This window comes from Gallus gallus, chromosome 9 (genome assembly GCF_016699485.2).
Source record: "Gallus gallus isolate bGalGal1 chromosome 9, bGalGal1.mat.broiler.GRCg7b, whole genome shotgun sequence".
Taxonomy (NCBI): Eukaryota; Metazoa; Chordata; class Aves; order Galliformes; family Phasianidae; genus Gallus; species Gallus gallus.
This window is the reverse complement of record NC_052540.1, coordinates 10,375,893-10,399,547: the sequence shown is the minus strand read 5'-3', so window position 1 is coordinate 10,399,547 and position 23,655 is coordinate 10,375,893. Positions and strand designations below refer to the sequence as shown.

Below are 23,655 nucleotides of genomic sequence, written 5' to 3'. Positions count from 1 at the left end.
GATCCTGATTCTGGAAACTGTATGTCGTGTCTCTCTCTTGCATCTCACCAACTGCCCAGAAGATTAGCATCTGTCCCTGGGAGATGAACTTCCATGGGCAGAGGCACTAAAAATATCCGGCCCCACCACAGCTTCCTTCTTTTCCCGTTTTCCTAGATCTGGGTATCCCCAGTTGCTTGCTCTTGTTCTTAGGTATGGGTAGCATAGGAATAAAGAGAGCTGCAGCATGGAGAGACATTGGTCTAAGCTATCCAGGGCGATACAGGGCCACCTACAGAGCTAGTATCTATATACTGCAATAAACTAGTAGTTTTTCTATTGTTCAGCATCATACTTACACCTAAGTACCTCACAAAATCCTCAAGATGCCGAATTATTTATGTGCCCTCTGCACTGTTGTTGACAGACTCCAAGCTAATGATTATAGCCGAGTACAAAGGCAATACAGATTTGTCAAACTCATTCAATAACTACAGGTTCACACACAAAGATAATGAAATATTTATTCCACTGGCAGAGAACAAAGAGGAGCTTAGAGGACGTGCTTGCACAGAATGTTACCAAGCTAAGTGAAGCAGAGCTAAATAACTAGAAAGACAGAGATTAGCAGTTAAGGTTACCCAGCCATAATCTGGGACAACAAAGCACATAAATGAAGAAAATACCAAAAAAAAAGGTGCTTAACTTAAATATTTCTTGGATAATAAGCCAACTATCTTTTCATAAAAAATAAGCACACTTCATGACTTTCCTAGTGTCAAAGTGCTTCTCACATGTGAAATAATTAAAAAAGAACAAATTTTAGCACAAGGGGTTTCTAAATTATCCACTCAGACCTCCTGGATATCACAGACTCAAGTATTATCCTGCATTGATCTCGGGAACACATACAAGCACGTACCAGAGATGTATCCATTTCTGACCATAAAAAAAAGTCAGCAATGGAGAGTTTACTGCTTCCCTAGGAGTGTTTCCTACTGGCTAGTTGCTGCTAAAACATCCACTTTTTTGTGTGTTTTTTTTTTTTTAAATCTTTTAGCACAGATATAGATCATTATCCTCTATTAATTTACTGAAAATTTCCAGTATCAGTTATTTTTTTACATGCTCATACTTACAGAGTTCATTATGTCACTGGCTTATTTTAACTTTTCTTTGTTTTAATATTTTTGAGGCAGAATGAAAGGGATTTCAGATTTTTTTCAGATTGAAACAGATCTTCCTCAACTTTTTGAAACCACTTCAAAATATGGACCACCACACTGCGTATACAGTTTTCCAGCACTAGTCTCACTAACAGTCTCTGTAGGTATTGACACTAGTCTTATTCTTAGCTCACTACTTACACGCATTGTTCCCCCCCCCCCCCAAGTCCTCACTTCTTAGCTACAGTCCACAACTGCTGCAGAGACTTTTGGCTCTTCTCATTTGTTTGTTTCCAGGAGTGCAACTAAAGAAAATACATTGGAGTGAAACCAGCTTACGAAACAACTAAGGTGTGACTGCACTGCACTGCCTTTATTGGGATTTAATCTGTCATCCATATGTACATTTTTTCATCACCAACAGTGGTGAAGTTACCAATTATCAAATTTTATACTGATCGCTCTAAAATCTGCATGGAAACACTCGCCAATCCATGGCAGTTCTCTACCAGTAATTACTGTTTCTAGTCTATCAACCAGCCAGTTCTTAATCATTTTAATGCATGTCTTATTGATACTGTAAAGAGCTAATTTCAATCATAATGCCATTTCAAATGCCTTACACAGCTTTTTAAATGCAGGTCATTTTTATCAATCAAACTTGTAATTTCTTCCAAGGATAAAATTAGATTTCTCTGACAAGTTCTATTTTCTACATATACAACTCTCTACAGTCTTATGAGTAGGTTAAAGAGATATTACCCACTCTACTACTGCTATATACTTCCTTAAAAGTTGCAGATAAAAAGGTTCTGAATACACAGTCTATAATTATCCATCTCTAAGGTCTACATTTATAGATATCGAAGTTTCTAGTACCAAATATGAATTTTTGAAGATCATGATCCTTGAGGTCCCTTTCAACCCAGGCCATTCTGTGATTCTGTGTGATTCTGTGTTCTTAGATTTTGATATCAGGTGATTTAAAATTATGATTCACTAAGCCTCGGCAGGTCCTTTTGCTTTAATACTTTTAAAATAACTATTTGCAATATTAGGCCTCTTTTATACTTAGGCCACAGATTCCACACTAAGCAGGGGGAAGATAAATGTCGACTACTTTAAAATCATGTCTTCAAAGTTTAGATAATGTCTAGTGCCAAACAGTAACAAATTACAGGCCAAGATAAGTACATTTATTTGAGCCTTTCTTTTTTTTTTTCCATTTTTTTCTGAGAAGAATGTGACCTTTCAGCCAGCTCACTTCCTGGTAGAGCGCTGCCAACTGTATCTTCTCAGACACTGCATAAACATCAACCATTTCAACCACTTCTATACTGCAGTGTTGTGTAAATTTCATTAAGTACTCAGAATATGAGTATATGACTACTACTGCTAAGACATCCAGTGGGCTCACAAGTATGTTTTAGGTTTCCTGGTTTCCAAACTCTCCACAGTTCTTGCCTACTTTTTTTTTTTTTTTAAAACATCATAGATTTTTAGAAAGCTAATAAAAATTATCATCCTCCTAATAGAGGTAACTTCATTCTGGATTACTGAGACAGAAGTCTCATTTATCTGTTGAGGGGTTCAGAGCAAGGATTCTGTCAGATAGAGGAAAGAAAAGGAAAAGCAGTGATCTCAGTGAATACGTTTCCTAAACAAATCACAGTCATGGAACTGCTACATTCATTTGCGCACTGTGTAGCTGGCTTTTGTCTTACGAGTGACTCATGGCTGAAACCTCAGTAGCTGACTTCTCAGGCTATAATGAAATACCAAGAACAAGAAAACCTCATACTCATTCATACTGCACTGTTCTCTTCCCCATCTCTACTACTATTTGCATTTGGGTCAGTGCCTACTATGGTACGTGTGTAATGCATTGCACCAATTAACAAAGAAGTAAGATGCCAAACTAAAACAAAAATATATTTCCTATTGTGTCTCCAGAATCCTTTGAAAACATAATGAACTGTGAGACGTGAGGCAGGCAAGCCCTAACAAAATGGCTTAACCTCTCTGAAACTGCTGCCTAATATCCACAACATCTCTTGTAACATGTCAAAGTTATCCTGCAAAGAGGATTATAAAAACATTTTATGCTTTAGCCAAATACAGCAGTGAGAGCACCACAAGCACACAGATTTTCTCATGCTGTGGCAGATCCAGGTACCATTGTGCTGCTTCTCTAGCAGCAAATAAAATTAAAAAATCCTCCAAGTAAACTTCATAGGTTGTAGAGCAGTAGACCTAAGGTCTAGCACCTCCTGTTGTCTCAGCTTGCACAGCTCTAAGTGTGTTATGATATCAGATTATACATGCCTTTCCTCACACAGCCTGTGATTCCTTCAGGAAATGATTGCTGCAAGTTGAATACCTACTGTAAAACTATACATCTGCTTTTTGCCTGAAAGTGAGTACCTTTTCCTTTTGTTAAGTCCTCACATACCCTTAAAAACAGTAAAATAGTAGAAAGTCTTACATATTCTCATTGCAGTTTCTAATCTGGAATATCTACATTTGCAAAATGATATACCTTCCAAAGCTTCAATCAAGCAAAAGTCATCCTGTTTTCCCACATTCATCCAGCTACATTTCCAACTGTGCATCTCAAAACTCTCCCATCACAGCACACTGCTCCCAGTACTGTTCTCTAGCATTCACAGCCTCCCAGGAAACTTTTTCCTCACAAAGACAGATATTAAGAGTTTGGCCACTGCACTGCAGACTAGACAGGCAATAGAAACTGTGAGAACAGCTATCCTAACTGGAAATACAGTGCTAGTTTTTAAATTTGTTTCTATATTTCATAAATTTCTCCATTGATCAAAAGGCAGTTTAATCTCTTAATATGGATCCTCTGTGCTGTTATTTTAATTTGCCATTATTCCTAAGCAAAATACTTCATTTAACCAATTTAGAATGTTAAACTGTAATATTAGGATAAATACCTCACATTTACTTCTCCTTGCATTATTAAAGCTGCTATTATTCTTGTTCAGTAAAAATCTTTCTTTTGTTAGGATCTCTGTTATCATTCATTATCCTCAGTTGTTCTTCACTCTGAAATTTCCATATATCTTCATGAATGTTACATTGTGAGTATTTCCTAACTGGTCTTTTTTTACTTTAAAATATCCTTTCAAAAGCAAATATCTGGCTTGCCAGAAGGCTGCTTTCTTTGGATTACCATGGAACCTATTCCTGTACAATGTCTTCCCTTCTTCAGACACTGAGTCCTCCACTTCTTAATGCGCTTTCTTCACAAACCCATTAGAGACTTTCAACTTCATCCAGCTAGCTAATTGTGCACATAACATGGGTCACACATCAGAAGAAGCCACAAGAGAATCTGAGACAATCTTTGGGCCAATCTGCTGCTCACAGGACTAAAGGTTCTCAGAGGATATATTAAACTAAACAAGCTTTCTATTAACAAGGCTTTACAGAGGCTATCCTGCTCTCAGCAGCTCAGCAAGATTAAAAGACTTTTTTTTTTTTTGACACTCCTTATTCATTACTTAACTGCCTATAAGCATAGTATGTTACATGAGGAAGTAGAACATTATTCCAAAAATAGAGATAGAATTGCCCCGTTTGTTACATGGTCTTTGAATCTACTCCCTCATCTGGAATGAGTATTGTTTCACACAAGTGTATAAATAAGCAATAATATAATTTTTTGACTGCACAGTATGTTATTTTATTACTATTGGCTTTGCCACAAACTTCATCCAAAAATGATCATCTTGGTGCTCTGCTTTTATATTCAGTAGGGATACACACGTCTCTGATCACAGGGTATCTTATACATCCATATTACTACTGACCTGTCAGTCTCAGCTCTGTGTCAGGAATGATCGTGGCACAAATCCTCCTGGAAGCTACACTATGGCACGTGGAAGACAGGGAGGAGATATAGGAAAACCAACATAGTTTCACCAAGAGCAAATCCTGCTTGGCTAACCTAGGTGGCCTTCTGTGGTGGTATAACTGTATCAATGGATAAGGGAAGAGCCACTGACTGCATCTATCCAGACTTCAGTAAGGCCTTTGACACAGCACCCCACAAAATCCTTCTCTCCAAATTGGAAAGATACAGATTTTATGAATGGATTGACTGCAGGATCAAATCTAGAGATGGTAGGTAGTCAGTGGCTGAGCGTCTGCATGGAGATCAACGACAAGAGGTATCAGTGCTGAGACTCTTTAAAATCTTCATCAGTGACATTGACAGTGGGGTCAAGTGCACCCTCAGCAAGTTTGCAGATGACACCAAGCTGTAGGGTGTGGTCGACATGCTTGAGGGACCTAGACAGGCTTGAGAAGCGGGCCCTGAAGAACCACATGAGATTCAATAAATCTAAGTGCAAGGTCTTGCACCGGAGTCAAGGCAACCTCCACTACCGACACAAGCTGGGTCATGAAAGAATTGAGCACAGCCCTGCCAAAAGAGACCTAGAGGTACTGGTGGATGGCAAGTTGGACATTAGCCAGAAACGTGCCCTCACAGCCCAAGAAGCCAACCATATCCTGGGCTGCACCAAAAGAAGCATGGTCAGCAGGTCAAGAAAGGTGATCCTGTCCCTCTACTCTGTACTGGTAAGGCCTCACCTGGAGTACCGTGCCTAGATGTAGAGTGCACAGTGCAGGAAAGACATTGACTTGTTGGAGCACGTTCAGAAGAGAGCTACAAAAATGATCCAAAGGATGGAATGACCTCTCCTATGACGAGATACAGAAAAGAAGGGGACAGACACTTTAGCAGAGTTCTGTGGTGATAGGACAAGGGGAAATAATTTCCAAATTAAAGAGGGCAGATTCAGATAGGAGATGAGGAAAAAAAATCTTTTACAGTGAGGGTGATGAGGCACTGGAACAAGTTGCCCAGAGAGGTGGCGAATCCCCCATCTCCAGAGACTTTCAAGGCCAGGCTGGACCAAGCTCTGAGCAATCTGATCTGGATGTGGAATGTCCCTTTTCTTTTCAGAGTAGTTGGACTGGACGACCTTTAGAGATCTCTTCCAACTCTGAGGATTCTATAATGCTATGATGCTAAGCCAAGAGATAAGCTGCCTGGTGTATCTTCCACTGCTTTACCAAACAGCTTTCAAAAAAACCTTCAGCTTTCATTCTCTTTGGAGTTACTGATTTCTTCCCTTCTGGCATGATATCCATCTTCTTATTTACTTGTCTTTATTCCCCAAGCTTATGATAGAAGAAAAGATTGGGTGTTTTTACACGTCATTTTTTATTTTTCCTTTCTAAAAGATGTATGAATCATCACTTCTGTTTCTCAGTTTTTGTCAACGTTCACAAAATCAGGTAAGCATATAAGATGCATTGCTCCTCCAAGCCTCCCTTCCACATTCATAGTTCGTCCTTTTCTTACAAAATGTTGAAGGATTTTGTTTGTTTTTACAGTATTTTCTCAAACAGGATCATATTTCCCTTTCAAGTTGCACCTCCATAACTAGAATCATTCTTTGCATCTTGGCAAAGCAAGAAGCTGGAGATTTGACAGAAAATATCTCCACAGACCTGTGGACCATTTTAAATATAACTCTGCAGCTATATCTATAAAGATAAAATAACCAATTTCCTGGAAAAAAAAAAAGCCAGAGTTCTTTCCCTATTTGAGCATAGCTCTGATGCACTGGCTTCAGTACTCAATCTATGTCACCAGAGGACTGTAAGCAAGAATATTATTCCGGCTGCTGCTTGCAAAGTTCTAGCTGTTATGCCTTGCTTTCATTGTAGTATTTTACTTTGAGCTGAATTACACCCATCATGTTTGGAAAGTATTGCTCACGTTACCTTCTTCCTAGCCATTCCTGCTTCCAGCTCCCTCCTGGTCTCTCAACTCTCTACTCCGGTAGCAGAGGCCACACAGTCAGTGCTAATGCCAGTAACAGCATTAGTAGATGTGAGATCATCATACCTGACATCATTTCTTTGCAAGAGGTTTCTAGAAGCTTTCATTTTATTTAAATCCAATCTTTTTTCTAAGATGTGATTGAAGTCAGTTATTAAATCAAAACCAATTTATATTTCACTGTGGTTAACCTTTAGGTTTACTCCCTGCATCTTGAAAATGACTAGGTTTGTGGGCCACCAGTATTAGTGATGTACACAAACAGTGCCAGTTCTCATTTTTCGCACATCCATTTTTTGGGTTCACTCTCAAGCAGACAGTAATGCGGAGAACATCCTCCTGAAACACCATCTTCCATGCAGAGCACAGAAATCCCTGCTAACTTGCTTGCTATTCTGCACCTATTCCCTCTGCAAATACTGGGGCTGAAGCACAGGTACTATACTCAAACTACACATATAAAAGTTTTCAAGGGTCCTCCGAGATTTCCTACATCTTCAAATATGCCAGGACTCTTTCTTCCTAAGAGGAAATTCCTTCTCATTGCCATTTAGATTTTCACAAGCTTAATGATTTTAAAGTTCTTATTTCTGTTGTTGACTTTGACATCAAAATTATTTCATAGCAATCTATCTCTTGTTTTTACCTTTTTTCCTCTTAATTTCCCTGATATGGAAGATGTTCTGTTTGGTTTCTTATATTTTGCCTCAGGAGCTCTGTTTTTTTATGTCCTGGAGTGAGATTCATGACATCAAACTTCAGATACCTAATTATTAGCTAAGTCTAATCTACTTGTTAAGACTCTTCTATAGTCAAAGGGAAAGAAACTCATCCTAGTTTCAATTCCAATTAGCTCAGACACTGTAGGACGAGACTGCCTTGGGATTTGCCTGTGTTTCTTTATTGATGAAAGACTGCTAGATTAGCTTTGTTCTGCATATTCTGCTATAAAGCATCTGCTGGTGGGGAAGATAGATCCTATCAATGATGGGAAGCATGCACTTTTCTCTGAAGAAAAAAACAAATAGCATGCACACCCGTAATACCCTTTATGTTTTTCTTTCTTTTCCTGCAGTGTAGCCCAAAGGACATCCCTCTATCTTACCGTTTGTTTTTTCTGTTTTTTTTTTTGTTTGTTTGTTTGTTTTTCTTGGAGACATTTACTATAATACCCAACTCTGAGTAGGCTCTCAGGCATTATCCAGTAATAGTGAACTTCTCTTTTGCATTCTCTTATACAATATCTCATTGAAAGCTACCTCTTTGACTTTATTAGATGCCTTCCTATAATGAATTATATGGCTGTTGTCTTAAGTACCCCACACAGTCTTCTCTCTTCATTGTACATTATCATGGTTTCATGTCTTTCATCAGTATTCCACATCATAACCTTTACATATTTGTAATAGACTTCATTCATTCTCACTGGGGCATTTTAAAATATAGACGTGCATATGTCCATTTGGTTGCATTCTGATGAGAGAGGTGGCTGTTGTTACACAGATGGTCATTTCCTTGTTTTCACATTTTACTATTGATGTCAGGGAGGTTCTTTCTTCCCTTTAGTTGCCTCATATAGTCTGTATCTTCCAGAGCTTTCTAATGCTAATTTGCCTGACATTCACGTCTGTTCACGTATTCAAGTATTACACAAGCATTCTCCTACTCTTCCTGATGTCCTATCCTTCTCTTTTCAAAAGTAGCTGCATTATCCACTCATCAATTATCTAAGCAAGTTTCCATTTACATCTCAGACTTTTTTCTTTGCATGTAAGCGTTATATTTGGGAAATAATAGGCTTCAAATAACTTGAGTAAGATGTCTCAATTTTCTTCTTTTCATTGAGCTATCGACTAGAAACCCATGGTCTGCAAATACACCAGACATTTTCCTCAGTGCATGCCTGATAACAAGCCACTTATCTGTCAGCAGCTACTTATCTGTAAAAAGACTCAAGTAAGATTAATTCTATCAACTCTTTCCATTTTGCACACATCTCTACAGGGCCTCTAGTTTCAAAGCTGAAAGCTTCAAAATTTAGTCATATTCTGAATAAAAGCCAAAGTTTGTTCTTTCAGTCTGACTTTACATCTAGTTTGGGAACCCTACTGTCAGACTTTCCTGTGAGGATTCATTAAACTAGTTTTTATTACCCCTGATTTTCATCCACCCTCCCTGCCCTCAGACGTAATTAAACCTAGTAATCACATAAAGAGACACAGTAATTTGGCTTTGCAGGTCTGCAGTATGATTCCATTCGTCCTCAGTTGTTTAGTACTTCAGATTACAACAGTGATGAAATATTTTTTAATCCACTCCATAAAAAAAAAGACAAAGTCACAAACAGACTGACAGAATTCAGTAATATTGACTCTAAATTAAAATATCAATTCAAACAAATGTAGTCACTCCTCTTTAGCTTTCTCTTTTCAAAAATATACTTGCAGTTCTAATGATTGAATTTCATATAATCATGCTCTGCTTTTTTTTTTTTTAAACTGCTCTACACCAATTATTCCCCATCCCCTGAAGAAAGTCCCTTCATACAAGAGGAACGATCATCCTCCCTTATAAGGGTCAAGAGGAGAAACCCCTCTTAAACTTAATCTGACGTGTATGCATTTAAAACCTGGAGATGTCTCTGTGCCTCACCAGCTCAGTCATGCACACAAGCTGTTGTATAAAGAAACCAAATAATCTCAGTCAGCTGTTAGCAGCAGCTAGCCACGTGCAGAACTTAGCCAGATAATCAGTTTCGTCATTTGCTTGTTCCTATGCAAACATTAAAAAAAAATGGAAATGTTTGCCCTTATACTATCACATAGCTAATGTTAAACTCCTCTCTTTAAAAACTGAAACTCTACCAAGTCGCAAAAAAAAAATATGCCCTTATTATGGAAAACACTGAATGAAATGATATACTTTCCTTAATATATTCTATACTTTTCTTCACAAATACAAAAAAAGAAATAATAAACTCATGACATAACTAATTCACAATGCCCAATTTAAGTATTCACAACAGGGTAACTTTAAAAATAAGAGCTGCAGTACTAAAGAAACATTCAAAACACTGTACAATGGAAAGATTCTGGGAGGGGTGATATTTGCCTCTAGAGATTTATGCCTACAGCAGAAATGTAACACCTGCAAAGCAGTATTTAAGGCCATACTTGTAACAAATGTGTGCTTATAACACAGCTTACCTGCTTTAGGAAAGTAGTCTTAAAAAAGAAAAGAAAAACTAGATGTAATTTTTCCTGGTATCACAAGAACTCCTGCACTTCAGGGCTTTTTAATAGTCAATATTGTAGTGTGAGAGCATTTGCCTCCTTAGGGAAGGGTGGAATTACACTGCGTTACAGAGTCACCATTATGTGGGGAGGCAAAAGGCAAAACACACCTTTTGAGCCAAATGCAGTACTTCATAGAGCTGAAGCTGAGCTGCCATATGTCTTTATAACTGTGGCCACTTCTGCTCATGGGATTTGGGGTTCTCCCTCCCCCCCCCCCTTCAAACTATAAATTAGTTTTCTCTCAAAAGCTCAAGTCAAGCATACAGAAAATGAGGATGTGACACTTACTGTTTTGCTCTTTAGCAAAGCTATCAGAGCTGGACTAGGACTTGCTTCTCGAGCAAGAGAGAAATGCATTTGCTTTAAGTCTTTGAGTCAAAACAGTCACAACATTTCTGCCTCGCTATTTTTCTCTTTGAACAACCTCATATCATTAAGTTAAAAACAGTGATTTTTTTACCAACATTCTCCCAATTTTCTCTGATGACATTTTAACAAAAACATGGTCATTTCAGCTTACTGATTGAAAGAAAAATTGAGATTCCAATTTCTTCATTCTGAAAGTAGGCAAAAAAACTGTTCAAATCTCAGGAAGTTATCGATATATGGTTACTGACATTGGCATTTCTCATCAGAATTACCTGACAACTCTCATTTGAAGGTTTCATTCATAACCTGTAATTTTGTGAAATATTTAATGTATGAAAGAAAAATTTCCAAATTTCCATAACAGCTGTTTCAGGCTGTGTGCGTGTATATACATTTATTTATTTATTTGCGGGGCAGGGGAGAAGGAGGAAGGAGAAGTGCTGGGTAAAAGTCAAGCTTTCCCACTGAAAAATCCTGAAGAGATCTTCTCTAAATTATCTATACTTAGAGGAAAGACCTCACATTCCACCTTGACGATCTGAAAGTTCAGTTTGAATATCACACTGTGCAGCTTTGAAGAGTTTGCTATCCATGTGCTTTTTACAAAAGCAACTTCAATTTCATGAGCAACTCCCTGAAGGTCCAGTTGCTTTTGAGCATGCTGCTTTTTGAGCATCCTCCAACAACCCCTGCTTCAATTCCTCAGACTTGTCAGCCCCAGAATACCATCTGTCTGAGGTTCACTTCAGGCCACATTGGCCAGATGCATCTGCAGATGAGACCCAAAGCGCTGTCTTCTCTGCAAAAGCATTACCTTCACTTACTGCTGAGCAAGAAGTGGTCATATGATTCAAACTCAGAAAAGGAGAAGCAGAACCAGGGAGCGCGTGAACACTGACTCAGGTGCTGAGTCTGGTGGCAATAAAGAAGGTAGAAGAACTGTGCCCTGCCAGTGGGGACCGCAGACTGGAACTGTCAGGCCAAAGGGATGTTAAAGCAACAAGGGCTCCCAGGGTACACATTTGTGAGAGTAGAAGCCTGGGCGTTTGAGGATTCAACAGAAAATTCAGTATTTGATTACGAGTGAAAGCATACTAACATGCCAGTACTGTACACTGATTATAAGGTGGACAACACGTGCATACGCAGCCATACCAAACTCAGTTTCCCAACTTCAAAATTAGCACACCACTTTTCCAATAATAATAATGCTCTTTAAACACAGTACGGTATCTGAGCCATTCCTGTTCGCCCATGGAGAGCTGAAATGGCAAGTCTAAGAGTAAGTTGTCTGATACAACGTATTTCTGATGTCTTTTCCCCAATCCTGTTTTAGGAAGGCATAGATTTGGTTAAGCAATAATTTCTTAGTTCTGTTAAGAATTTTACACTTTGGGATTTTTCTCCAATTTTTATAGCAGCCTTAGTGCAAAATCCATCTTATTCTATTACTGTATTTAAATTCCTTCTCCCAAGAGATGCAACCAGAACAACTGGAGTGTGATAAGATTTTTTTGCCAGCCTTAAAATGCTATAACCCATGTCTGATATACTCTTGAAATGCAAGCATCACACATGGATTAAAATTCCCCTTTCATGCTGCACTGAACAATGCGATTACGTCTGTAATACCATAAAGAAACTGTGCCAACAATAGAGAAAGCATTTACAGCTCAGGTCATTAAAACATGACAAATAGGCCCAGCAAGTTAAGCTCTTTCAGTGGACTGAATAATTAATTACTAGTTAACTAGTAAGGAACAAGAGGTAAATCATTTATTACAGAATCAGAAGCATCATAACAAGATGGAGAAAAATGACTTCACTTTAAACTGCATCTCAAGAGACTGAAAAGCAAATGCATGGACAATGCACAACAAATGTGCAAAAGAAAGGGATTTAGAAGATCTATCACAACCCAAAACGAAGTCTTCATGCAAGATTATGCATAGCAACCAAATACTTGCTGAAGTTAATCCTAAAAGCAGTGGTGGCTCAAAAGACTGGGGAGAGAAAAGGGGTTAGGGTAGAAATCCCCACATTGAAGATCACTGCTGGCAAAGTAGTCTGCCTGTTTCATTCCCTATTCCCATCTGGTATGATGCTAGGCTTCATGCAAGCACATGTGCTGTCTGTACAAAGCACAGGAGGTAAACAGGGCAAGTTAGACTGAGGGCTTTATAGTTTGCTATGAGGTTATAAAACTGCTTAGATGTGAGGCCTCGCTAAGAGGTCATAGTTTAAAGAGGAAATGCAGAGAAATATTCATCTACCATTACTTACTCTGGAAGAAAATAAAAGAAGAGAATGGAAGGACATAGTATAATCACATGAAACTTCCATTAAAATCCTCTGTTTTTCACGCTGGGTCTGACAACTCAGTGCAACCACTTCAAGTTGTTAGTACTAACAACACCAATATTTCCAGTGATGAAAAATCTAGAATTAGGCTCTTTTTTGCAGTTTTGTCCTTTCTAATCAGGTTCATTTTTTTTGTTTTTTTGAAGTGCTGAAAACAAGACAGCTCTAACTGATAGCTTCCATACATTGCATTTTAAAAATAGCTCTCAAATACTTGGCACTTGGGAAGTCTTTTCCTTCAAGATTCAAATAAAATGGGGTCAGGAAGGTTTCTTTTTTTTTTTTCCTACTCCAACAGAAACAGAAGGATGTAAACTTTCCTACACAATCCCATCAGATTGTCACTTTGATTGATCCCATCTGGATTGTTGTTTTGATCAGATTTATTTAAGTGGATTCAATATTCATCTTTCCCACCAACTCAGTACACTACTTCCTCTTTGGATGAAGGAATCACATGATCTTCCGATAGATGCAATTAAAGCTTTTAGAATTGCACAGAAGAAAATACGCATACAGAAGACTCCACAGAACAACTACTATGACTGTAGTATAGAGGACAGCCAAGCACATGATCTAGCCTTTCAATCTATAACAGAGATCTTGAGGGTGTTTCACATGACTCAGTTTCTTCAGTAAATAGTTTAAATAGAGTGGCTAGTGCAGTGGTGCCGGACAGTAATGATGGAAGAGATGGTACTGGAAGGACTAGGTCTAAAACATACACTGTTACTCACTGAGCATTTCTACAATATTTCTGCAGAACTCAAGTCATCATTCAATTTTTTTTGTCTACTTTCCTCTTAAAGGAGGGGAAGGGAGAGAGCTGGGACAGGAGTAGAAGACAGAGGGACAACAGTCTATAACAAAAATTTTCCCTTGCTTTCAAAAAAAAAAAATCTGACAGACCTGGTTACCAAAGAACACCAAAAATCACTTGGCAAGTTAAAATAGCAGAGAAGGTATGCCAGCTTGAGGGAGCTGCTATTGGCAGATATGAGGATGATATATTTGCTTGAGATAAGCAGGTTTTCCTTTCATCTCAATAAAGCAATTTTGGATGAAAAAAGATAGGAAAGACGTGTGAGACAATAACATAAAGCTTGTTCTTCATGAATTTGCATGCTTTTATGTAAAGAAGCATTGATGTAAAACAAATATGTTGAATGTTGTAGAACAACTGTGCAAAACAAATGTACTAAATGCTAAAGATAGAGTATTACAGAGAATAACATATGTACGCTCCTCAGGATAACGATACTTCATATTTGATGAGATATTCTTTGCCAGCTCAAGAAATACATTGATCTTACAGAAAACCTAGTATACGTTTAAGAAACTGTTAGTTACCATTTTTACATAAGTAGCTGATAGAATTGCATCTTATGCAATTCTAACAGGAAATATTTTAAAAAGATCACACTTTTACAGCAAACAGTGGATGAGAACAAAACTGGATAATCTAGTGTGTATTGCATCTCCTCCTATTTCTTCTCCCATTTATGTATCCCATGACATTCACTTCATTCATTCTGCTATGCTTCAGAACAGATTTTGAGCGCTTTGCTCTTATGCTTTACAATGAAGTTTCCTATAGAAGCATCTTATTATCAAATCCACACAGGAAGTTTTCTTTAACAAACTTCACAGATACCTAAAACCTATTTTAACACATGCCGGTCCACCTCTCACAACAACGTTACCTGAATGGTGTAATCCTGTTGCCAGACTTCTGACCAGCCCCAGTGCATACAGCGTAAGTACCTGACTTGGTTAATGGTATTTAAAGTGTACCTCAAAAGTCACTGTACTCAATGAAACACTCTGGCACAGTGCTTTTCCTAAAGCCTATTACTTTTACAGTGAAGGATTATAGGGATTTCTTCAGGATTGTAGAGCGGGGTCCCAGAAAGTGCTATGCTGCATTTTCAAGAATGGCCACACGTACTCAGCTCATGAGTCAGATTTTAAGTAATTCAGTCAGATGCTGAAAGAAAGCATTAGCTGCTCCATCCCACTAATGTCAGTGATATCGAAGCACTGAAATTAACCTAGAAAGCTGAATAGTAAGTTGTACTTCACAACATTGTCCAAGAGCTGAACATGGTAATAAACTATTTGCCCTAATCATCGTCAAGACTTCTTGAAGATCATAAGTTAGTAATTGAAACAATAAGAAAATAAGTGAAATTAAGTGAAATTAATTAAGTGAAAGGAATTGCATCTAACCTGTTCTTCATTTAAACCTTAATAAAAATCCTCTCCGTTGTTCCTTTCACTGGTATTTTTCCTTGTTTGAAACATACAGGATCAGCTGAAGAACGAGGACACAGATTATATCATAAATAATGATGAACTGACCAAAAACCAAGAAGCATCTGCTCGCACACCAGTGCCTACACAAGACAGAACAGGCTGCAGCAACCAGGCTGCAGGCAAGGAAGATATTTGTGAAGGAGACCTTGGATTAGGAGCATACAAGCTCCAGTTTGAACACACTCCAGGTCAACCCCAGCTGAATTCATCGGCATGAACAGTGTAAATTTAAATCATAAGAAATAAGTAAACCAAAGAAATAAAAAATATAACTACATGAACAAGAAGCAAGAAAACATACTAAGGTTTCTTAGATTTTTGTGCTAAGATGTTACCAAGTTCTGGTTCCTCCACTGAAAAATATATCATCTATACAACTACAACAATATGCTATTTTTCTTTACTGCAGCACTTCTTATTAAAGAAAGTATACTGCCAGCCCATTGTAAATCCATTAATCACATGTTGTCTCAGATGGTATTTGATTGCATCATGTCCCTTACACATGTACACTTTCCTTTGAACATTGCTTATAATCTTTAGTCTGCTGGGGTGGAGACAAATACCTTCCTAACATGCTCAGAGCACGTCTAATACAAAGCTGCTAGAACCTTTGTATTACAACAAGGTAAAATCTCCCCTTTCCTGTGCTTATTTTACTCTGTTTCATCCTGGTAGCAAGGTCAGAGGTAGTTAGAAAAACAAGAGAGAGATTTAGGTATGAAAGTATTGATCATATCTGCATAAATGCAGCAATGGAATAACCAAGGAGTCAATCTCACACACAGCTAGATGTCATATCCCTATTATTGTGTTGTATCACAGGTGAGCATTTGTACCTACTAGATAGGTAGTGCAAACACGGGGAGAGACAGGCTATCATTAGGTCACATGCTTTTTCTCACCTCCAGAGTTTCAACATATAGCACATAATATTCCTGACTAAGCTTTTTAAATAGGGTCATTCTTAATACATACCACACACAAGCAACAAGTTTGTAATCTCTGAAAAAAAAAAAACAAGCCATCTTCATGACTGATCATAAAGACAAATGTATTTTGATTTCAACATAGATAGAAACTGAAATAGAAACTTAAATATAATCAAACCTCAGTCATTCTTTTCCATCCTAATTAATTAGTAAGTGTGAGTAGAACAGCTCCTTTAAGCATTAAATTTGAACACTGGAGTTCTCTAGGCTGTTATGAAAGATATGAAGTCTAGTTTGACATTTTATTTTCCCCCAAATACTAACCAAGAAATTTCAAAGGAACTTATTTTTTTAAACCGCATGTGAAATAAGTCACAATAAGTTCAGAGAAAAAATAGTGAATTGCCAACTCCCTGCTTTGCCTTCATGTGGTGAAACTTAAAAAAAAACAACATGTAACAGGTTATGAGAAGGGATGAAGATAGGAGGATATAAGATTTTATGGCCTAGTGCTGTGCATCCAGCAGCACATCATCAGAATGGCAAAGACAATAGCAAACAGGATAAACAGGCTGTTACAAGCTGCAGTGAAATTAATATGCAGCAACATCGTGAGAAAACTATTTCCACAGATGGGTAGAAGCACAGTTCTGATTTCAGTAGCCAGAGTTTCCAATTTCTAACTTCACAAGTTCTGAGTACTTCTCTAAGGCTTCCTATGTTCCTTGAGAAGCATGGAGTCCCACCCTTAGCCTATAGCACAAATCAATAAGCTGTTGCAGAATTTCAAAGATGCCAAGCTGTTTTTCCAAACTGTTACACGTACTGGAAATGACAAGCTCTCAACCAAAAGTTCTGGTCTGCAATGCATCCTGCAGCACGCTCTGCAGGATTTTTACTGATTTATCGCATCTATGTCCAAATTTCTCATACTTCTGAGAAACATGATAAATGAAGAACTCTGGGGTCTGAAATTGTATTTATTCTAAGAAGAGTCAATAGTGAAAACACTCTTCACTTCTCTGCCTGCATGCCTAAAAGGCCATATTACTTGGTAAAGAAAGTCATTTCTTGTAACAGAAGTGTTCATTCTTCACGTCTTCGCATATCAGATTTTTATGCTAAGCTTGTCAAGAGGCTGAATCAGAGGTCCCAGCAAGATGGGTTTCTGTCCTCTAGGGCTATGCTCAGTCAACCATATATAGTATCAATGTTTTTTTTGTTTTTTGTTTTGTTTTTTTTTTTGTTTGTTTTGTTTTTGTTTGGTTTTTTTTGTTTGTTTGTTTTTGTTTTTTTTTTTTTTTTAGGAAAACTAGTAAAGCAAGTTGCAAGAAAACATGAAGCTTCTCCTGAAAGGCAATAAAAGTCTTGGTGATCCATTACACTATTCAGCTGTGCCTTTTTTTTTTATTATTTATTATTATTAATTTTCAGATATTCTTTTCAACACATGCAGTTCAAGAGAGTTCAGACTATGGTAGAAGAGATGATGTATCTGTATCTGAGTAGAAACTGCTGGCAACTATTAATTCTGCACAACCTTTTAAACAGTGTAATGGATGTTGAGAGGCCTCTAATGTTTATAGTTTGTGCTCTGGAGATTTAAACTATTCAATATCAGTGTTTGAATATGCAAGTTACTCATGATAAATGTAAAGTTATTCTTCCTATCTGAATTAATTGAATAAAAAAGTTCTTGGAAAAATAAAATGTAAAATACTGTCAAAACGTAGTGACTGCATACGCAGTATGAAGTCCAAAATGTTATGAAACAAATCTGCTCAATCACTAAACCTCTTTCAGGTTTCAGAAGTAATAACTGAAGTTTTATACTTAGCTGCTGAGAGTGCTTGGCAAACGTTCAAAGCAGCAGAATGACTCCTGGATACGTAGGGGAGCCAGTCCCAAAGATGTTGTACTAAAAATATCAGGTCACGATGCTAACTTTCACAGAGAACTGTAACGTTTGGTAACCTCACTGCAAACAGGGGCCACTAGAAGCAAGCATTTACATTGCTGTGCTAAAAGCTCTAACTTCTCCTTAGTAACTATGCTAGGACTAACTTCAGCAAACCAATTATGTCTGTGCAGAACTTCAGCTGCTAAACTAACTGAATTGAAGCCAAAATTACTCTTTCCACAGAGCAACTTAAGTGCCTTGCTGGGCTTAGGATGGTCCATACAATAGGTCTTTCTTTCCTTTCAAAAACTGCTATGTATTTTGCTATTAGCCATCAAGTAATGCAGGAAATCCTCTACACTCTTCATGTTTCCAATTATACTCTTTCAGCTTTCCCACTGTTAACAGCCACTCTGGCTTCCTCCCACATGAGCCCACCTTTGCTCTGGACCGACCCTTGCTCTGGGCTGCCTTCCCTCCGCACTCCAGAGAAGGCACGGAGCGCTGCACAAGCGCTGCTGCATGATGGCTGTAATAGCAACAACTCTGCTCCCAAAAAAAACAGTTTTTCCATCAGAGCAGAGGAAACACTTTCCCCACGTAATTTACTGTCACTGGTCACTATTATTTCCCTCCAAAGTTAGATTTGAGGCACAGAAGAACAAATATTGTTTCAGGCCTCAGAGGATTCTCAGAGCAAGTCAAATTACCGTCATCCGTCTGAGGACACAGCAGTGCTCGAAATCTTGGTGCCAGAAACAGTAAGGGATGCCTGGGAGTGTTTTCCCACCCATGTTCTACATCATTCTTTACTACACAGCTGTCTGCTTCTGTATGTCCATCAGCACGGAAGTAGATGGACATAAATAAAATGCTACCTTATTCAGTAAGGATTTGAAACTAGAGAGCAGTACACGTAACAGCCTAAAACACTGACAAAAAGAACTTCATGCTGTGATAGTAGCCATTATGTAGGTCTAGGACAAGTTATACACAAGTGAATTGAAGTAGAATAATATCCCATAAGCATAATGAGATTTCTGACTCCAGAGGTACGGTTCGATCTAAATATAACCCAGTACTTCTGCATACATGCCTGACTGGAAACAAAAATAAGAGAGAAAAGGAAATGAATAAATGAACGATAAAGGAAGAAAGAGGGTAGCTAGGCAGGGAGAAATCAGTGCCAGAGAAGATACTCAGAATGAAAAAGATTACCAAGACATTCTGTAGCAGCTGCAGGCTAATGAAGTATTGGACAAGAGCATGAGAAACCAAGAACTAACTTGAAGAATGCTGCTAAAAGCTTTGCCAGAGCCATATTCCTGACTCAAATACTTGACTATAAAAACTTCAACGCTCCACAGACCTAAAGGGTGCCACATCTACTAGATTAAGATTGACCAAATTTAAAGAAAATGAAGGAAAAGGAGCTGGGGTGAAAGGCTAATCCTTCAGCAGCACTGACAGCAGAGCAATAGCTGCCTGATATTTGCACAAGTTTGAATAAACAACTGAAGATATAAGTTCTTTAGTCTTCCTCATTTCTTCTCTCCCTCCTTTACCAGCTATTCATTTTTTCACCATTTGTCTTTTTCATCTTCTGTGTTTTAGAATGCAATTTTGTTTTCCTTAATGCTTTGACTACAAAAAAAAAATGTTCTTTCCCCTTCAGCATGGTATTGGCAGCTAAAGTTGTAATAGTTCTTCAGAAAGAAGTCAAAACAACGTCTGTCAACTACATGTCTACTTTAAGTACAGACTGTGCTCAAAGGGAAGGCTCAAGCACATTGTGGTATACTTCAAGAACTTCACTATGGCTACCAAAGTTAAGAGCAAGCACTTTAATTACAGGAACCAATAAGAGTAAAAAAAAGGCAAAAAACTAACAAAAAACAACTTATTTTTAAAAGAAGAAAAAATGCTGAACACAACAGGCATCTTCCAAAAAAAAAAAAAGAGGCACCATAACTGTACCATAACTATTTAGTTTACTGTAAGAATCAATCTGCAGACACTGAGTTCCCAATATTTAGAGTTCTGAACACCAATAATGGAGAATCTAACAAGGACCTTTGAATTCCCTAAACCTGGTTTAAAACAAGCATCCCCCCACCTGGACAAGCTCCACACACACCAGCATTTGGCAGGGTTTAACCAGAAGATGCAAAACTCTGTTCCTGAGATGAGGTTTTAAAACACTAGCAAAGGATTTCATTGCACAGACAGGAACAAAGAGGCAGTGCCTTTGACTTTTAGTCTAGTTTAGGTGCTCAGAGAGTGACTTTAAACCACCATTTAACTTAAAAAATATATATATATATATCAGAAGGACAACCTGCCTAAGTTTGTAACCAAAGCCAGCCATCCCCGCTAGATTTCCCAAGAAAGAACACTCTTAGGATCATATTGCAGAAGTTTTATACTTTCTGTACATGTAGCTAGGAAGTTACTTGGAATTATTTGAAACACTCATGAAACAGTGAATACACAACAGACTGCACACACTCCAAACTAGTCTGAATGCTGTTGCATTAGCAAAGAAATAGTATGAATTTTTGACATCAATTTTCATGTCTCCTCTTAATCAGAAGGTTGAGAAAAACTATTCATTTCACAGACATGTGACAGCATTTTCTGAAACTATTTAAACACTGGCTAACAAAGTTTATTAGAGAAAAGCAGTTATAGATTAATGGGTGCCCTCTGTTGAAATAGTCACAGTTCTTCACTGATGTAGTGCAAGTCTAAAACAATTTTAACTGGCTGTACCACCAGTATTACCTGAATGACCTCAGAGACTTCCGCTAGCCATCTTCATTCTCAAAAATTCTATATACAGCAAGAAGAGCATTCTGCCTTCAAGGCTTTCCAAATGGCTTCTATCAATTTCTCCAGAGTACTGTAAAAGTTATTTCGGTATCCCTAAAAAACATGGGTGAACCAAGCCTGCAAATGAGCAGTGCACTCACACTGCTCCAGCCCCTATAAGTAGGGTATGGGACATCTAGGTGTTGCCAGACTGCACAGACTCCCCTTTGCTTTTCCACTTCCTACAAGAACCTTATAGAGGATAGGCTGGAGCAGCAAATAACAACCCTTGCTACATCTTCATTACCAAACTCATTTTGGAAGAGTCCAAGGTTGTTCAAAGCTTTGCTTCACGTTAACCTGAGCTGAGATTTTTAAAGCAGCAAGACTAAACTTAAGATCCTGAAATTATTGGCTCCTAATTAAATGATTCCGTTTTTAAAAGCAATGAATACGCAGCAGCTTACTCTGAAGCCTACTGCAGCCTTCAAGTCACATTGAAATTAGTGCATAGGAGGTGCCAAAACACTCACTGCTCCCAGCAGAGCTTTTAAGTAAAACAAAAATGCAGCACAAATGCTTTTTCTTCTGATCAACACAATAAGTTCCTTATTCAAATAATGAAATTGATTTCCATATCAGCATGACTCAGCTACAGTTTAAGGAATAATTCAGAGATCTAAGTGGTTCTGTATTACTCCCCTTCAGGCCAAACAGGGTATAAGATCTCTGAAGTTTCTCCTTCAAGCATAATTTGAGGATTGCAGTGCTAACACTTCCATTTTATTCCACAGAGAAACAATTCTTTGGTTTACATGAGCCTGCTGTCATACAGCACCACAGTATTAAATGGAGGCAAATACTCTGAAACTATAAAGATACTCTGAAGCCTATAAGATTTTCAAATTCAAGATAAATAGTCCACCTTCTGACACATTATATACCATACACAGCTCTTACAAATGTATTTGTTATCTTAGAAGTTAATATCCCTGAATGATTAGCACATCAAGCTACAGTAAATTAAATACAGTTGCAAGACATATAAGGAGATGTGTAAATCTACCACTCTGCCCATATAGCTCCCATCCCTTCGTCTTGACTTTTCAGTCCGTTTGCACCAAATCATGCCATTGTAAACTCCATTTTCCCCATATTATGGGTGCACACTGCCTACAGCTGTGCTATGGATGAGGCCACTGGTGCTCCCCAGAGCTGGATCCTGTGAAGGCCTCTCCAAGATGACCTGCTGTTCCAGCTCCTGGGGGTGCAGGAGCCTGGCCAGATCCTGCCCACACTTTTATGGAGAACAGCTGTCCCTTGCATCCAAAGAAGCCCACTTCCCGCTCTCTTTCCGCAAGCACTCAAACTTCCACATTTATCTTAAAGGTTAACTGGCTTGACAGCAGGCTACCAATGTAGACTAAAGAAAGAAATCACTTATTCCCAGTGCCCATCATGGTGTTGTGCTGCTGTTTCCCTGCAGATGGCAAACTGTCCTCCTGCACTGGCCCACTCTTCTTGTTTGTTTCTTCAGAAGAGCAATCTTCGCCTTAACACCTTATAAAAATGCTGTATGCGTATGCCGGTGTAGGCCAGAAAGCATCATCCCTTTGCAGATGTTTAAAGGTTACCTCCAACCATCTTGCCCCCAGATTTATCAGATCTTTTCTCTCTATACATATGCATAAGATGTTTTGTCTTCCCTCAACACTGTAGGCAACTGGCAAAGCCAGTGCAAAAGTTCACAGGACAAAATCAGAGCCCTGTATTCTTGATGTTCATTGATAGTGCATTTTCTGTACCTTATTATTCCCTCCCTCATTGGACACTTGACTGTTCTGCTTCTGGACCCAGAGGATTCAGAGTGACTTGAGCATAGTTACATCAGCCCTCATGAAACATTTTGACTGTTACATTGTTTTTATTCAAATTTTTAATACTTGTTCCCTTATTGCATCAAATATTAGTATGGAAGGATATTATTGTGTATTGTATAGTATGCCTAAATTCAAAAGTAAAGGTGAAGAGATTAAAGTTAAGAAATAATATTGAATCTTATAAGAGAAATGTAGTTTTGTTTCATTTCAGAATGGGAAAGTGATCTCAGAAACTGGGATTTTCTGTTCCCCATAGATAGGCATGATATGATAACATCAACATGCCTTCTTGAGCCCTGGTTAACAACTTTTTTGAGTGCTACCAGGCTCAGAGCCAAACCCCTGCAGTCAGCAGCCCAGCTGGGGATGCAGGACATGCACATAGCTTCCAGATAGGGCAGGAGAAGTATCTCTTAGCTCCAGCAGTGGCAGGGTAGAAAATAATGTCATGTATCATACAAACTATAGAGCTCTCAAAACAGCTCACTTCCTTTCTTTACCAGTTCAGGGTCTGCTTCACCCAAATCAGTTCCATCCCCCAGCTGTATTCTTTTTCCATGACAAGGCTTCAAAACCCCCAGAGGCTTTGAATGGGAACATGATGACAAAGCCAGGAAACTCACATTAGTTAAAAGGAAGGAGAACTGTCTATTAATAAACTCATGGGCAAATGCATCTGCTAACTGGTGCTAAGCCTGAATTTAGGAGTAAGTTTAAAAAGGATTTATGAACAAAAAAAAATTTCCTGCATGAATTGTTCAGTATAA

General features: G+C 38.2%; 1 protein-coding gene across 2 annotated transcripts in view; it reads left to right on the top strand.

The window, feature by feature from the left end:
- SLC9A9 (solute carrier family 9 member A9) overlaps positions 1-18,025 on the top strand; it is a 177,119-nt gene extending 159,094 nt beyond the window's left edge. Inside the window, 2 exon segments of one of the 2 annotated variants that reach the window (NM_001031305.2) lie at positions 14,700-14,805; positions 15,358-16,385. In NM_001031305.2, the coding sequence (NP_001026476.1) occupies positions 14,700-14,805; positions 15,358-15,582 (331 nt within the window). In that variant the 3' untranslated portion in view covers positions 15,583-16,385. 2 annotated transcript variants of the gene reach the window in all.
- The last annotated feature ends 5,630 nt before the right edge of the window (positions 18,026-23,655 follow it).